General features: G+C 35.2%; 1 protein-coding gene across 1 annotated transcript in view; it reads left to right on the forward strand.

Annotated features, from left to right (window-relative positions):
* Positions 1 to 2430, forward strand: part of LOC111049365 — a 101998-nt gene extending 99568 nt beyond the window's left edge. The window contains exon 4 of the mRNA XM_039436035.1: positions 2233 to 2430. Within this exon, the coding sequence (XP_039291969.1) occupies positions 2233 to 2430 (198 nt within the window). The remainder of the gene's footprint in view (positions 1 to 2232) is intronic.
* Positions 2431 to 17428: the final 14998 nt, after the last annotated feature.

Genomic DNA, 17428 nt, shown 5'->3' on the forward strand with positions numbered 1-17428 from the left:
ATCGTCGGGGTTACAGTACCTTGTTTTTGGCGGTGAGCTTTTACCGGTTGAATTTGGCTTGACGGCGACGTCCTCTTACGTCACTAGACCTGTCGTCTGAACGGGTGTCTTGAAGCGGCTTTACATAAAGTTGCGGAACCAAAGGGGTGGTAGTACAAGAAGTTGGTTTGGGGACACACATGAACCGCTGTAAATAAATGTATTACAGCATTAATTTCTAACTCTTCCTACAATTCATCAAAAGCTAAAACAGGAGTTATCTATTGATTACAATTAATTAAATTCTCTCATTCTTTGAATCCTCATTTTATATAGATTTTTATCTTTAAACTACTGATTCTTTTTATCAGAATTAATGGATCTTTCTTCACAAATAATTCAAATTGAAATGATGCTAACTTATATGATATTTTTCGTTTGGTTTGCGAAATCAAATATAATTTTTCATATAGTAGCTCGGCTAGTATTGTTGGAAACTTGTGCGCCAGCCAACATTTATTTTATTTATTATTTATGAACTATAGGACGCAATCCAAGTGTAAATAACGGGCATTCGCCCAAAACTGCTCAGAACCTTAATTAAAAATGAACATTCCAGAGTTTATGATTTGATTTACCTACAAATACAAGTCCAAAAACTAGTATCAACTGAAATTATGAATTTATCACCTAATAAAACAAGACACTTTATAACACAATAAAAGAAAAAAATATTGAAAATTTCACTTTAAGGAAAGATAATGTTTGCCTTATAAGATTCACCTTTAATTAAATAAAATTAGTAGACACATAGAAAATAATTTAAATTGTATTAAAATTTGAACATTCATTAATATTAATTTCCTGGAGAAGAAAAACTTTCTTCTTCATCTATTAAGATTTCTATCATAAAAAATTTACTAAATCATTCAAAAGCCTTAATGACATAAGAAAACAGAGTCTGAAAAATATAAATTAAAAAATGTCATAAACTCAATATGAACAATTCTTAAAAGTTTCATTTCAATTTAAAGGCTATCTTCCTGACTTTCAGCAATACTCTACGATAATATATCTCCAGGAACAATAACTCAAATGTAACGTAACTGAAAACTTTCTATACTTCTGTAGAAAAAAATTATAAGTATCTTCCATCACTAATAAAATCAAAAGGATTATTCTCAATCAATATTATTAACTTGAAAAATAACAGGCTTTGTTGATAAAATCTTTTGATTGAAGTTTCACTTAATTAATTTCCCTAAATTATATTTTAACCTTAGTTTACGTACCTTAGCGGTTATTTGAAGAAACAATTATTCGTACATGAAGAAGAAACACAATTAAACCTTTCAGGACATGGCACTACTAGAAAATTTAAACTTTAATAAAAAATCAAACTAGCTCCTACATTAACTAATGAAATAAACTTATAAACCTGCCCAAAAAGGGCGAAACATAATGACTACATCTTTACTCTCGTAGTGCTCCTAGCAAAGTCCTCCGAAACGTAATCTGGTCTGGCGGCTGGGGAATCCCCACTACTGTATTTAGAAACAGGTCTCCTATTGGGCGAAAGGAATCAATTTGACCAATCGTCGCGTGGCTTCTAGAGCCTTTGGACCAAATAGTAACTGCAAAATCGGTAGTTTGTTATAATTTCAATGCTTGCTGTTTTCCAACTTATCACATTTTATGTCGCGACAAGAAGGCTAAGTTTTAGAGATAATTCCATAATCTACATTCCTCGACGACTCGGAGCCACAATTTTTAAATATCTATCATGGGAAACTCGAAGTCATGGCCGTTCATAATAGAGAGAGAAAATAATTTATTTCGCTAACTCACTTACAAAAATGGCTCTAGTCTATTGCGTATTAAAATTTACTATTATAACTTGGGAAAAGGCCTGAATTAAAGAGAGTGCCCGGCACAATATGTGTATGTCAAGTTCCGTTTAATCTAATAGAATCTATAAGGATTATGTTATTAACATTTTGTTAATAACTTTGGTATAAACCCAGATTTAATATCACATCAATGAACCTGTATCAGCTGCCGTCTATAGAAGGCATTGACAAGACAGAGGATCGGCAACGTTGTCCTGCTATCTTCCTCCACTGCCATTATAACGTGGACCTCACTATAGCAACATACATAGAGTATAGAATGTAATACATTACAACATGTAGCGGTTTTCTGATATAAAGCACAGTTTTTTTTCGTTTGTAAAGACTGTACCTTGTTTTGTAGGTGAGCAAATCTGGACGCGGGAAAGTGGTCCTGCGGGAGATCGGCACAGATTTGGCGGGAAAATACAGATGCGAAGTATCAGCTGATGCTCCCAACTTCGACACTGAAGTTGTTTCAGGCTTCATGCAAGTTGTCCGTGAGTATTCCTCTCTTTATTCATACAATTTTCACGATATTCTAGAATTATTTCTCTATTAATAGAAATACAAATCTCAGTACCCTTTTTTGAATTACTTTATCACAACATATTCTTTATTAAGCTTTGTGAGTGGTTGTATGAAATACTTTGCTTGTACGATGTAACATAATACTGTCCAAACTTTTTCAAAAATTCCTCAATTTTTTATTTTTGAATTGAATAAAAACACAAATCTGTTGTCAAATTCTACACTGTTTTATTTAGTACACGACTATGGTTTCGTGACCACACCGGTCACATTTTCAACTTGACTAAAAAGCTTTAGTTGACTAAACAGCTTTAGTTGACTTTAGTTTTATTATCACGGCAAATGTACAAATAATTTAAAGAATATTTTCGAACTCGTGGCTGGAGCTCAAGGCTTCTTTTTCCAGCCACACCAATGTATATTAGTTGATAAGTGTTATTTTGTGAATTTCTAGTGAATTGGTAAATAAATAAATTTGATTTTTTTTGATTTTTGACTAAACAGCTTTAGTTTACTAAACAGCTTTAGTTGACTCAACAGCTTTAGTTGACTAAACAGCTTTAGTTGACTAAACAGCTTTAGTCAACTTGAAAATGTGACCGGTGTGGTCACGAAACCTTGGTCGTTCAGTAAATAAAACAGTGGAGAATTTGACAAAATATTTGTGTTTTTATTCAATTATGGAACGGTTCTACAATATTCACAATGATTCAGTCGAATCATTATTTTTGAGACTGTAATTGTATGTTTTCAACTTCGATCACATGCAAGTTGATCGTGAGTATGAATCTCATCATTTAAAGCATTGTTTATTTTTCTGTGTGGCGAAAAATAGCGATCGCACCGTGGGCAAAAATGTTTTTTCGCCCCACTTGGATGTAATGAGCTGGTTTACGTGCGTCATATGGAGGCCGAAAGTGATTGTTTTCTGACCAGGCCGGTAAAATTTTTACGGCCCTAGGGCTGTAAAATAACCTTGAAGTCAGCTGATTCTGATTTGATGTGAACGTGTTTACAAAATAGTTTATGAAACGGAATCAGTTTATGCTTCTAGAATTGAATAAAGTTTTTGCAATAAGATACTATCATTTTATTTGGATGAATGAAATACAAATAATGAGATATTATAAACTATTCAAATTCAATTTTCAGAGTATAATAGAATCTAACCTCAAACCTCCTAGTACAGCGTTTATCATGGAACATGGTGGATAAACGGAATCATTTTATGCTTTTAGAATTCAATAAAGTATTCTGTAATAATATACTATCATTTTATTTGGATGAATAGAATACAGATAAGATATATATTATAAACTATTCAAATAATTCTGTTTTCAGAGTAGGATAGAACTTCTAACCTAAACTTCCATTGACATTCAGATTGGCCAAATTTCAAGTGTGCTAAAACAGCTGATCAAAAACTTTCCATTGACATTCAGATTGGCCAAATTTCAAGTGTGCTAAAACAGCTGATCAAAAACTTTACATTCTTTGTGTTTATCATTCAATAATCAAAACATTTATAATAATATCATCTTATTGTCATTTGGAAGAATAAAAAGTATAAACTCAACCTCTTACATATAATTGAACATAATCTTTTAGGTTATTTAGACAAATCAGAATAAGAAATAAAAATACTTGGACAATTTCTTGATATTCAGATTACCTCAGATTTGCTAGAGCTATGACCTTCCACTTTTGCTTTCGGAAGTGCTTATAATAGACAATTATTCTCATATAATATATTGTTTATTTTCCTGTGTGGCGAAAAATAACGTTCTCACCATGGGCAAAAATGTTTTTTCCGGCTCTCAATCTTTTCTAGTCCGAGGCCGTAGGCCTCGGACTTGAAAACCGATTTCGAGCCAGAAAAGTCCCATTTTCGGCCCTAGGTGCGAAATATACTATTCCGGCTCTCAATCTTTTCTAGTCCTCGGTCTCCGGCCTCGGGCTTGAAAACTGATTTCGAGCCGAAAAAGTCTCATTTTCGGCCCTAGGTGCGAAATATACTATTTCTGCTTAGAACCGGGGTTGAAAAGATTCACAACAAAACTAGCTGTATCTCCCTTGAAAACCCTTGAGTGGTAGAAGAACTGAAAAGTCCCAACTCTTCCAAGAATGTTTTCGTCATATTTGTTAACCCGTGTCCCATTTATCGAGTAGAGCTGCTTGTAGATGTGAGATGTGACAAAACTTCGAATGCAGAAAGCTTGGTGTGGCAAGTGAAATATCGAAATTAGCAGGGTAAGCTGATAACTGTGAACGAAAGCCAGCCGGCTACAAAGGAGTCGAGAGACAATGGCTGAAGCCATCAAAGACTGAAACAAAGGAGACGCAGATCCTATCCGTTGACAACTATCTACCACAGACAAGATTAACTCCAAAGTCAAACAGCTCTGCCATTCCAGTGCCTGCATTCGTTCTATGTGCTAAATACAGCAGCAACAGAGCAGTTGCATTTTCTGACTCAAGGTCAAAGTGCAGTGAATGCAGCGGCTATGTGGCGCTTCCTACGGTGGCGTTTTCTATGAACCCATTAGGCGTGGCTTAAGGCTGTGCAACTCAACTAAATGTTATTTTTAGTAAATTAAATAATTTTCTCAAGAATTGCTAGTTTAAGAAATTTTTTATTTTAATGTATCAACAATACCATGAAGAATCCATCCTCTAAATCTCATGGATTTATCTCTTACACAATTTGAAATGTTCTGTCCCAAAAGTTTCAACTTTAGGCGCTCATATCTCAAAAAGTAATGATCTGAAAAAAAATATTTTCCTGAGAAAACTTTTCCATTTTGATAGCTTGATAGTATACAAATAGAGAAACTTTAAAAAATATCACCAGTAAAAAGTTAATTTTTAGCCTTTGCAAAGCCTTAACCTACGAACCAAAATTCAATTCTGGACTTATATATAGTAAATACAGCAGCAACAGAGCAGTTGCACTATATGACTCAAGGTCAAAGTGCAGAGAATGAAGCAACTATATGACACTTCCTATGGTGACATTTCCTTCAAACCCATCAAACGTGGCTTTTCCTAGAAGCCAAAATTCGATCGTGGACCTTTCTGCGAAGAACTGCTACCTGTACTCTAATTTTATTCATTTAAACACTGATAGATACAATATAATTCTCAACTACGAATGATTGAGGAAGGAACAACAGGCTTGAAGCCCAAAACTATTCCTTCCCCAGATTTGGATAGAGATTTTCTAGAAATGGGTTATGTTTATACTTCATGAGTTTTTGCAGTTGCATTGTTACTCAAGGCCAAAGTGCAGTAAATGCAGCGGCTACGTGGCGCTTCCTACGGTGGTGTTTCCTGAAAACACATTAAGCGTGGCATTTCCTGTGGACCATGATTCGATCGTGGACTCTCCTATGTAGAAATGCTACCTGTACAACTCAACTTGTATCTGTTACGGTTACTTGTGTGTGTCTTGAAGTATCTGTTACGGTTACTTGTGTTCTGGAGTATCTGTTACGGTTACTTGTGTATTGAAGTATCTGTTACGGTTACTTGTGTCTTGAAGTATCTGTTACGGTCACTTGTGCCTTGAAGTATCTGTTAGGCTGGCCACTAACGGTAGAACATGCCGTTCTAACCGTTAACTTACATCGTTGTGTCATCACAGCTGTCATCAGCGAGAGGCTTCTAGCATGAAAGAAAAAACAATCAATAAAAATAAATAAATCATTTGAAAATTACAAATTATGATGATAGAAGAATAATTTAACCTCAATAAATAGAGCAGCGAAGAAAAAATCAGTTACTGGACAGTAATTGAATGAAAAAGACTAAGAAATTGTCAAAAAACCACTGATTTATTGATAATTAGAAAGACCGGTTTCGGTTATTACACCATTGTCAATCTCTGATAAACTGGACAGTAACAGATACATATTGAGTATAGATAGCAATTCTTCGTAGAGAGTCCACGATTGAATTCTGGTTCGTAGGAAACGCCACACTTGAATTGTTTGCAGCAAATGCCACGATAGGAAGTGCCACGCTACCGCATTGTCACTATACTTTACTTCACTCAAGGTCGCAACGGAGTTGCGAAACTCCACGTAATTTGTTCGTACGTGTCTTGCATTCAGAGCTTGCGATTGATTTTCAAAATTGGATTACTAAAATTGGATTGATCTGTCAGGAAATAAAGTTTGTTAGGAGATCACATAAAGTTTAATTCTGAAATCGGAGTATAAAGGCACGGAGTAGAGAAGTACAGTGTTTGATTAACATTGGTGTTGCTATCCTTGTCTATTATTCGACAAAGCAGATATTATCACAAAATATACAAACTATTTATTGTTTATTGAGCGGTTTAAATATTGTTCTCTGCACCACAGAACAAGAAAACCCCAACAGAAGAAGGAATATATGGAGAGGTCCATGTTATAATGGCATTTGAGGAAAATAGGAGTACAGGTTCGACGATTCTCTGCCTTGCGACAGCCTTCTATAGAGGATAGCTGATACCGGTATATCTGATGTAATATCAAACGGTTCATTATTGTTTGAAATAATCGATTATATTCTATCCGTCAAGAATGAATGGGTTTCTATGATAGAATGTAACGTTTTTATAATTGAGATTCTATATTTATATTAAATACAATAATAATATTCTATTTAACAGATAATTAGATGATTTCTTTCAAATAAAATTTCTATTGAATAATGGAGAAAATAAAGATTCTATATTTCTTTGATTGATCAGATTCCTACTCATGAGCTAGATTCCCAAATATAGAATAATATAGTAATTTATTTTCATTTATTTTTACGTTTATACATACAATATAATTCTCAACTATGAATGATTGGGGAAGGATCAACAGGCTCAAAGCCCAAAATTGTTCCTTTCCCAAATTTGGATAAAAATTGACCAAAAATAGGTTATGTTTACACTTCATGATTTTTGTACAATTTTGAGTCCAAAATATTTTTATAAACAAGGAATTTCGAATTTAGAATTTTTTGTCATAGTCATTCAATATCAGCTGTTTTACATGCATGAAATCAAGCCGGTTAATAGCTGATTGTAGAACAAATAAACATATGATTCTCATTACAGCATACTATACTGCAAAGACCTACAATAGAGATATAGACCCACAATGCCTATGTCTTCTCAATTATAGCTCTTACTTGAAATTGAAGGCCGCCATTGGGGTATTCTAGCACGAGATATTATACATATATATTTGTGTAATTTATAGATTACAAAGGCATTGGTATGTAATAATCTTATAGGTTGCCCCCTCAATGACCGATTTCAATTTCAAGTAGGACACTAGCGCTGCATGTGAGTCTATGCATCTTTAAGGTATTTGCTATACTGTAATAAAATCAAATGTTTCCTTTACAGTCGAGTATGTGTCTTAGTTCGGAAATACGGACAGCAAAACTTTTGCAAAAACCCGCCATTTAGCGCTCCAGGTGGAAGTTTTGTCAACTAAAATCAAGAAATTCCTGGTTCGGAATTTGTAAACTAGGTTATGTTTACAGAATGCTTGTAGTAACTTCAGCACAAGCAGGTAATGTTCTCTATTTTACAATTATTCTTCTTTAGATTGTTATGACAAAAAATAGTGTACGTTACTTGGACGTGAATGTCTTTGCAGTGCTCGAATGAAATTCTAGTCTCGGCTAACGCCTCGACTAGAAACATCATTCTCGCCTGAAAAAGGTCCCTTCCCATCCTTGTTACGTAAGATACTATATTGAAACATTATGGTCTGTTTAACCCCTAAACCACGACTCTTAACAGTATCAGTGTACGATTCCAGCATAGTATGGAAATATCAATCTATTTATCTCTAATAGGACTATTCATACTAGCTCGACCGGGCTGAGTGTGAATAGTTCCATTAGAACACATGGGGATTATATTCTGACTGTGCCTGACACGTTCACTGACACCAATTTGAGGGAATCGTTCGCTGGACTAAATTAGGCTTGTTTCGAGTAAGCGCTCATCAAAACTGGACCACATATTACACATATTGTACGCAGTGGCTGGTTCATATCATCTCGGATTCAAACCACCAATTAGTTGATGTTTGTTCATGTGTAGTGTATTCTCTATTGATGTCATACTACCCCCACCACAACCGACAATTACATATTAATTATCAACTCATCCATATCCGACATATTATCCATATACATATCCATATCTATATCTATATCCATATCTCAGCAATAGAGCTCAACCAATTTCGATAACATTGTATTTGTGTATGCTCAAAATACATATAATACATCCTATCATTACATATGGGACAATGAGTCAATGCCTATGACAAGATACATGATTCAATACATTCGACTGTATTGTATTCAATTGAAGATTATACGCTTGACATCTTATTGACTGATCATTAGGCTAAGCAAGTCTATTCAAGTATATTATCGTAGAATATCTTTCCAGTCTTGGATAGATTGATAACAGTATCTTATGTCACAAGGACGGGAAGGAGCCTTTTGCAGGCGAGAATGATGTTTCTAGACAAGGCGTTAGCCGAGACTAGAATTTCATCCGAGCACTGCAAAAGACATTCACGTCCAAATAACGTACACTAGTTTTTGCCATAATAATGTGAAGAAGAAGAATTGAGAAATAGACAACATTACCTGTTTGTGCTGACGTTACTACATGCATTTTATAAACATAACCTACTTTACAAATTTCGATTCAGGAATTTTGTGAAAGTTGACGTAACTTCCACCTGGAGCGCTGAAGGTGTTTTTTTGTAGCAGTTTTGCTGTTCCTATTTCGGAACTAGGAAACATACTCGACAGTGAAAAAAACATATGGTGCAATTACAGTAAAGTATGCTGTAATGAGAATCATATGTTTATTTGTTCTGCAAACAGCTGTTTACCGGATTGATCATATGCATGGAAAACACCTGAAATTGAATGACTATGACAAAAATGTAATATTGTAATGACTACACAAATCGGTGGTGCTTCAACAACGTATTTTGACTCTCTGAAAAGAATTTGAAATAACATTCTTCCCATCAACATACGACCGGAAGGAGATTGATTGATTGATTGATTGAGTACTTTATTTATGTAGATTACAATATATACTGGCTTATACACTATATACAATAGCTTACAATACAGCAAAGTTATAGATGAATTTACATAATAGACTAAGAAAATAAACTATTGATGTATATGTTATGAAAAAGCAATTTGTAATATAATAACTATAGATAATAATCATATGTTATGCATTACATAAATGGCGGAGCTTTGGACTATCAATGTCCATTCTTGGGAAGAATATTAAAAATATCCTCCCCACTAACTCTACCAAAACGTGAATTTCGTTATTTAAATAAGGATTTATTTATTAATGGAAAATTGTAAGGAGAAGGAGAAGGTTGAGGAGGAGGAGAAAAATATGAGAAGAAGGAGGAGGAGGAGGACGAAAGAGAGGATAAGAAGAGGAGGAGATCATGAATAAAAGAAGAAGATAAAAAAGAGGATGATGAGTAGGTGGAGGAGGAGGAGGAGGTGGAGAAGAAGACGAAGAGAAGCAGGAGGAGAAGGAGGTGATGCGGTGAAGAGAAGAAGTGGGGGAGAAAGGGAAGCGGAGGAGGAGGAGGAGGAGAGGGGGAGGGGGAAAGTGGGAAGACGGTAGGATAAAGGAGCTGGAGGACTAGTTGAAAGAGAAGTAGGAGGAGGGGAGGAGGAGAAGAAGAAGGAAGAGGAAGAGTACAAAATCATGTGCACCACTGTCGACACTCTGAAAAAGTTATTAGGGGTGCTGTGTGTTCAGTGAAGTGGAAGAAAAATGGGAATTTCCCATTTCGCGAAATAGCACCCGCTTTTTGCCCCTTTTTTTGAATTGGGTTAGGCTAGAGGGTATGAGACTCGCGAGATGCGCCGCTATCTATGCTGTACACAGAGACAGTCTGCTTGCCGCGTTCCTGACCTGATGAGGGGGGCCCAAAGGGGGCGAAAAGGGGGTCAAAGGGGGCCCAAAGGGGGGTGTTGCCTGGATTCCAGTTGCAAGAGTGAAATGCCGTGTTTGTGGCTGGAAACTGTTGGAAATGTGGCCTCTGGGATTACTGACACCCTGACAACAATATAACGCATACGTTCACTCACTCCATAACCTCTCAGTTGTCATTGTCACTCATGCGTTCACCCTTTCTCTCACACACTCTCTCTCTCTTACACACCTTTCTCTCACTCCCATACCTTTCTCTCACCCTCATTCCTACGTCTTACACTCTCTCGTCTTTGGTAGAGAGTTAGGGGGGGATATTTTTAATATTCTTTCCGAGAATGGAACTTGATATGTCAAAGCTCCGCCAATTTATGTAGAGCATAACAATATAATTATTATCTATAGTTATTATATTACAAATTGCTTTTTCATATCATATACAGTTCAATAATTATTTTCTTAGTCTATATTATGTAAATTCATCTATAATTTTGCTGTATTGTAAGCTATTGTATATAAGTGTATAAGCCAGTATATATTGTAATCTACATAAATAAAGTACTCAATCAATCAATCAAAATATCCTAGTACGGTTACTTACTGTCTCCCTCTATTACTCGTATTACAGTGAGATCCACGTTATAATGGCAGTGTTTGATTAGCAGCGGTACTGCTATCCTTGTCTATCATTCAACAAAGCGGATAGGCGCTATCTCTTCCTCGCTTTGCTTTGTTGCCAGATCGTCTTTAACAATGTATAATTAATAAAATAACAAAATATTTCATCCTTGAAAATTCATTCTATCTGAAAGTTATATGAAATTATACCCTTCCCATCAACACACGACCAAGTTCGAGGCAAATAATAGAGTTAAGTAAATAATTTTGGAGATTTTTTTGAAAAGTTGGAGCGATATTATGTTATATCAAACAATCTAACTATTAAATGACCTCTGAATAAAACTTGATGATGGAATAATTCTAAAATATCATGGATATTTATGAGAATAGTTGTTTATTAAGCACTTCCGAAAGCAAAAGTGGAAGGTCATAGCTCTGAGGTAATCTGAATATCAGGAAATTGTCCAAGAATTTTTATTCTGATTTGTCTAAATAACCTAAAAGATTATTTTCAATTATGTGGGAGGTGAAAACTTCAGCTGAAGTTCACTTTTTGTGTAGTTAAGAAGTTGATATTGTGGTAATTATTCAAATTGAATAAAAAAAAGTTAAGAAATTGTCAAAAAACCACAGGTTTATTGATACTTAGAAAGACCGGTTTCGGTTATTACATCATTGTCAATCTCTGATAAACTCAGAGGTTAAGACTATAAATATCTGATAGAGACTATGAGTATAAGACTATGAATATCTGATAGACTATGAGTATAAGACTATGAACTCTCTGAGTTTATCAGAGATTGACAATGATGTAATAACCGAAACCGGTCTTTCTAAGTATCAATAAATCTGTGGTTTTTTGACAATTTCTTAGTCTTTTTATTCAATATGAAGTTCACTTCTTAAGTTGAAGGATATATAGTGAAATCCAGGTTATAATGGCACTGTTTGCTTATGATATTGTCATGCTTGTTGAAGAGTTATTTCTCTCCCCTAGTTAAATCATCCCCTTCAATTTTGATATTCTGTATAATTTGTTTAATCTGATTCCTTCAAGCAAGTGTCTGTTATCTTTATTTTTTCATTGATTCATAAAATAAGTAGATCATCAAGTGAGTGTGTTGTTCACTTCACAACATTCTCTGTCCTTAATTATTTTCACAAAGTAGATTTTTGAATTTAGATGCTTCAAAACCAAACATAGAAAAAATATTCCACATTATTATAACTAAAATAGGAAATAATCACATTTTAAAGAAATAATAATATGAAATAAGAGCATTCTTTTATTTGTACTTTTTAGGACTTTTCAGTTCTCTTACCACAAGGGTTTTCAAGGGAGATACAGCAAGTTTGTTGTGAATGTTTTCAACCCTTGCTCTAATCTGGAAAGATCTCTGATGTCTGATCTTACAAACATTGCAACCAACCCGTATACCAAAACTTGAAGTTGAAGGATATAGTGACTTTTATTGGACACATTAAAATCCTACTTATTTGTTCATTTATTTAAAACAATCATTATGAAAAAAAATCATCAATACTGTAAATTGATTAGTTTGATGATCATCTTGAGCATGATCACAATTATTATGGTATCAAGTATTATTTATTGCATTCCACAATCACAATATCAAATTAATAATTGGGAGAGAATCAACAGAATAAACTCATAACTGTTTCTCTCCCCAATGGTGATTAAAACTTTTGTAAAAATCACAAAAATTTACAGTCCAAATATACAAAATATTAAATATAGTATGTATGATATATTATTATATTATTATATTTTTGTTGTGTGGAGCCACAAATTCTGAGCAGTGCTCAAGTGGCATACAACATGTCATTTTAAGAATGGAGTCACATGAATGCTCTAAAACACTCCTCAATGGTATAAGGACAAGGCTCTACCAGTGTCCTAATTATCTTTTATACGAATAACTTATAGCTGTCACACTACCTTATACCCTCTGGAATGCAATTAGAACACTTGAGTCCTAAATAATACGGTCCCTTTTCTAGCAGAGTCAGTCTATGGATAGGGAACTGGAATAATACTATAAGTTAATAGTAAGTTATGTAGCTTATGATTCCAAAGATTGGATTATTATAATAAACATAATGATTATAAATCTAGTATTGTTCATTATGACAGATAATGATCACGATGATTCATTCAACCATATTGTACAATAATGATGACGATGATTCTAATCATTTTACGTTCATAATGGATCTGAATGAAATGATGAATGATTGAAAAAGGTGGCTGTTGAAAATAATATTTATCCGCGCAGTTGACGCGTGAAAATGAGGTGTTGGTTATAGGGGTTGAAGGGCTGGTATGGGAGTGAATGTAGGGGTAGAGGGGGTAAGTTAACTCGTTGGGGGCCAAGTTCACCCCAGGAGAGGGGCCAAGTCAACCCCGGCTGGCTGCAAGCGATAGCTCGCCCTGTTTATTCAGTCAGTCAGCTGATTGACAGCTGTTTAATTTGAGCGCGTGGCTTGCGTTATGTCACTTCACTCACAGACAGAAAGAGAGAGAGAGCGTGAGAGTGAATGAAAGTGTATACTGTGTGTGTGTGTGAGAGAGAGAGTGTGAGAGTGTGAGAGAGAGAAAATTAAAGAAAAATGACATCAGTAGGTGTGAAGCAGTTGGGTTAGGAGGAAGAGAGAGTGGATACAGTGACTGGGTACAGAGAGAGAGAGAGTGAATGAGAGAGAGTGTGTGTGTGAGAGAGAGAGAGTGTGAGAGAGAAAATGAAACAAAATAGAAATCAGTAGGTGTGAAGCAGTTGGGTTAGGAGAAAGAGAGAGTGGATACAGCGACTGGATACAGAGAGAGATTAGATCAGATTAGATTTCTTTATTTATGTATGTTACAATATTTACTGGCTTATACCCTAATTTACATTAAATGACGGTAATGCTAGTTATTCAACGAATTTTACAAAGAAATAATAATTAATCAATGAGAATAAAGTGGATGCATTAGAATGACGATAATATAATAATGTGATGTAACTTCATAAATCGGCGGTGTTTCAACAAATAATAATTATTGATTCTAAGAAGGATATAAAATAATATTTCCCATTAACACACGACCGGGTTGTAATGAATTAGAGCGGTTGGGAATTATAACTCGAAGTAATGTTCAAATAAGAAGCTCTACTTAATAAGTTAAAAACTAGTTGATTGAATCTTAGAATTATGGGATGAATGAATAAATGAGAAATAGAATAATAGTGAATACAATCTTGCATCAATAATTAAAATTAGATGAATGGAACAAACGTTATTCGGTGGATTTAAATTAAAATTTTAGAAATTGATTGAGTAAGATCATAGAGAAACCATATAGCATAAGTAGATATCCCATGGTATAGGGCATTTATGTCGCAACTTTTACTGTTATCACAAGCCGATAGTTCATGTAGTTCCTTCCTAAGCAGCTGTGTGACGCTGGTAGTCTCTCAAATTGTGCCGTTCTCACACTTCATCCCAACAAAACAGTAAAAATGACAATAATCGACAGTAATTGGCTTGAGATAACAGTAAAACTTGCGACAATCCCTATTCCATGGGATATCTACTACGCTATTGTTTCTCTATGGTAATATTGATAATACAAAACTTAAAGACCAGAAAATCTTGAGATGGGAAGATGAATATGTATTATGTAGAATGAAAATGGGATGTAGAAAATGGATGAATGAATGGAGAGAGAGACAGAGTGAGAGAGAGAGTGAGTGAGAGTGAGATAAGATTAGATCACAGTTCTTTATTTATGTATGAGAGTGAGATAAGATTAGATCAGAGTTCTTTATTTATGTATGGGGGAGAGAGAGAGATTGATTGATTGATTGATTGATTAAGTACTTTATGTAGATTACAATATATACTGGCTTATACATATATACGATAGCTTAAAATACAGAAAAATTATAGATGAATTACATAAAGACTGAGAAAATAATTATTGAACTGTATATGATATGAAAAAGCAATTTGTAATATAATAACTATAGATAATATATGTTATGCTTCTACATAAATTGGCGGAGCTTTGGACATATCAATGTCCATTCTTTGGAAGAATATTAAAAATATCCTCCCCACTAACTCTCTACCAAAATGAGAGAGAGAGAGAGAGAGAGAGAGAGAGAGAGAGAGAGTGAGTGAGTGAGTGAGAGAGAGGGAAGTGACATCAGTAGGTATCAATCAGTTGCAAGAGAGATTGAGCGGAGACGAGAGACAAAAGTGGTGACGTTAGGAACAGATGTAAGAGGGCTGAAAAGAGCGAGAAACAATGGAGATGTGTTGTTGTGGGAGAGAAAGAGAGCGATGATCTAGTGTGATAGGAGGAGAGAAAGAGAGAGTGATAAGTGACATCAGTAGGTGTCAACCAATCAGGTCAGGATGAGAAAGAGAGAAGTGGATAAGAAGGAGAGACAGTGGTGATGAAAGGACGTAAGAGAGAGAAAAACAATGAAGATCAAGGGTAGAAGAGAGAGGGGCAGTTAGGACTAAAGGGTGGTAGAGTGAGAAACAATAAGGTTTGTGAAACGAGAAGGGAGTACGTCCTTCAGACGTGTTACACCACCAATTTACACCAAACCTGTGTGGTCCTATCTCCCCTCCAGCAGGAACAGTGCAATAATGCGCCACCCCTGGGGAGCTCTATCTCCCCCTAAGGGAAAAATATGCCTGCCCACTGGCAGGTAGGCACCAAGGATATAGCTATATAACTATATTCTTGGGTAGGCACACGATAGTGGCTTTCCCTGTATCGAAATGCCATTGCCGAGAATTATTCCCTACAATGAAAGCGAGTTCATCTCAGTTAACTGTTGTTTCCAAACACTGATACAGAAAGAATGGTCCTTTTTTCTGTTTTCAACGTCTGTGGTGGCTTTATTCATGAACAGAGCCGTGTTTTCTGTGGAAAACCACAGAGGCTCATAGTGAGGTATAATGGTAGTGTTTGATTAACATTGGTGTTGCTATCCTTGTCTATCATTCGACAAAGCAGACATCGCTACAGTGAAGTCCACGTTATAATGGCAGTATTTGATTAACATTGGTGTTGCTATCCTTGTCTATCATAGGACAAAGCAGATAGCTCTATCATTTTCTAGCTCCCTAACGTTGCCAGCTGGTTATTCAACAATCTAGAAAAAAAATTATTTATCAAAATATTCAAACTAAATTTTGTAAATACATTATTGAAAATCATAGCAGGATTATTATTATTATAATACTCAATTCATCCCATTAAATTCGATCAATAATAATTATCATTTCCCTAATAAAATAATCAATTCGATGTTAAATTAATAAAGAAAAAATATTTTTTTCATATCTTCTTGACGAATGAGATATGATTGATCATTTTAAACAGAATAAGCAGTTGATATTAAATCAGATATGCTAGTATCAGCTATCCTCCATAGTAGGCAGTTTAAGGCAGAGATTCGGCAACTGTGTTCTCCCATCTTACTCCACTGTCATTATAACGTGGACCTCACTGAAGTAGTGCATAAAATGTTATACAGTATGTGCTCTACTGTATTTTTTGTAACTGTAATCTTCTATATATATAAAAGCGAAATGGCACTGACTGACTGACTCATTCACTCGCAGAACTAAAAATCTACCGGACCAAAAACGTTCAAATTTGGTGGGTATGTTCAGTTGGCCCTTTAGAGGCGTACTAAGAAATCTTTCGGCAATATTTTCACTCTAAGGGTGGTTTTTAAGGGTTTGAAGTTCGTCTTTTAGCATGTATATTCTTCTTATTCTCTTAATTATGATCGAAAAATGTCCATACCGTATGTTAATATAGAACTATAATCTAGAGAGAGTACCTCTCCGAAACAGTTGTTAACTGGTAACTAAATGATAATTTTGTCAGGTTGGCATAATTTGAGTTGACTATGTTAGGTTGGCACCAAGTTGAAGATTGAAATGTATTTATCGCGGAAAAATTGATTGGGCACTGCTACTTCAATCAGAGCTATTCCTGGGAATATTATATAATTAGCCGTCAGGCTCGCTTCGCTCGCCATATCCGTTTAGCCAGACGTTTGGTCTGGATCCCCGACTGGATCGTCCTAACATATGATAAAAATGCTCAAATGAAAAATGCAGGCGAGCGAAGCGAGCCTACTTATCTCATTCTTGGACGATCCAGTCGGGGGTCCAGGGGGCGGAGCCCCCTGGCTAGACGGATATGGCGAGCGAAGCGAGCCTGATGGCTAATGATGTATAAAATCGATGAATAAGGGAAAATTGTCTGAGTAACAGACACTAGGGGCAAAATATGCAACCCGCATTACACAAATCCTAAATATTCTTCTAAATTAATTATTCTTAGACCAGGTTGCACAAACGCCGGTTAAATTCCAACCGTGAT

The sequence above is a fragment of the Nilaparvata lugens genome, chromosome 10 (assembly GCF_014356525.2).
Source record: "Nilaparvata lugens isolate BPH chromosome 10, ASM1435652v1, whole genome shotgun sequence".
NCBI classification, from domain to species: domain Eukaryota; kingdom Metazoa; phylum Arthropoda; class Insecta; order Hemiptera; family Delphacidae; genus Nilaparvata; species Nilaparvata lugens.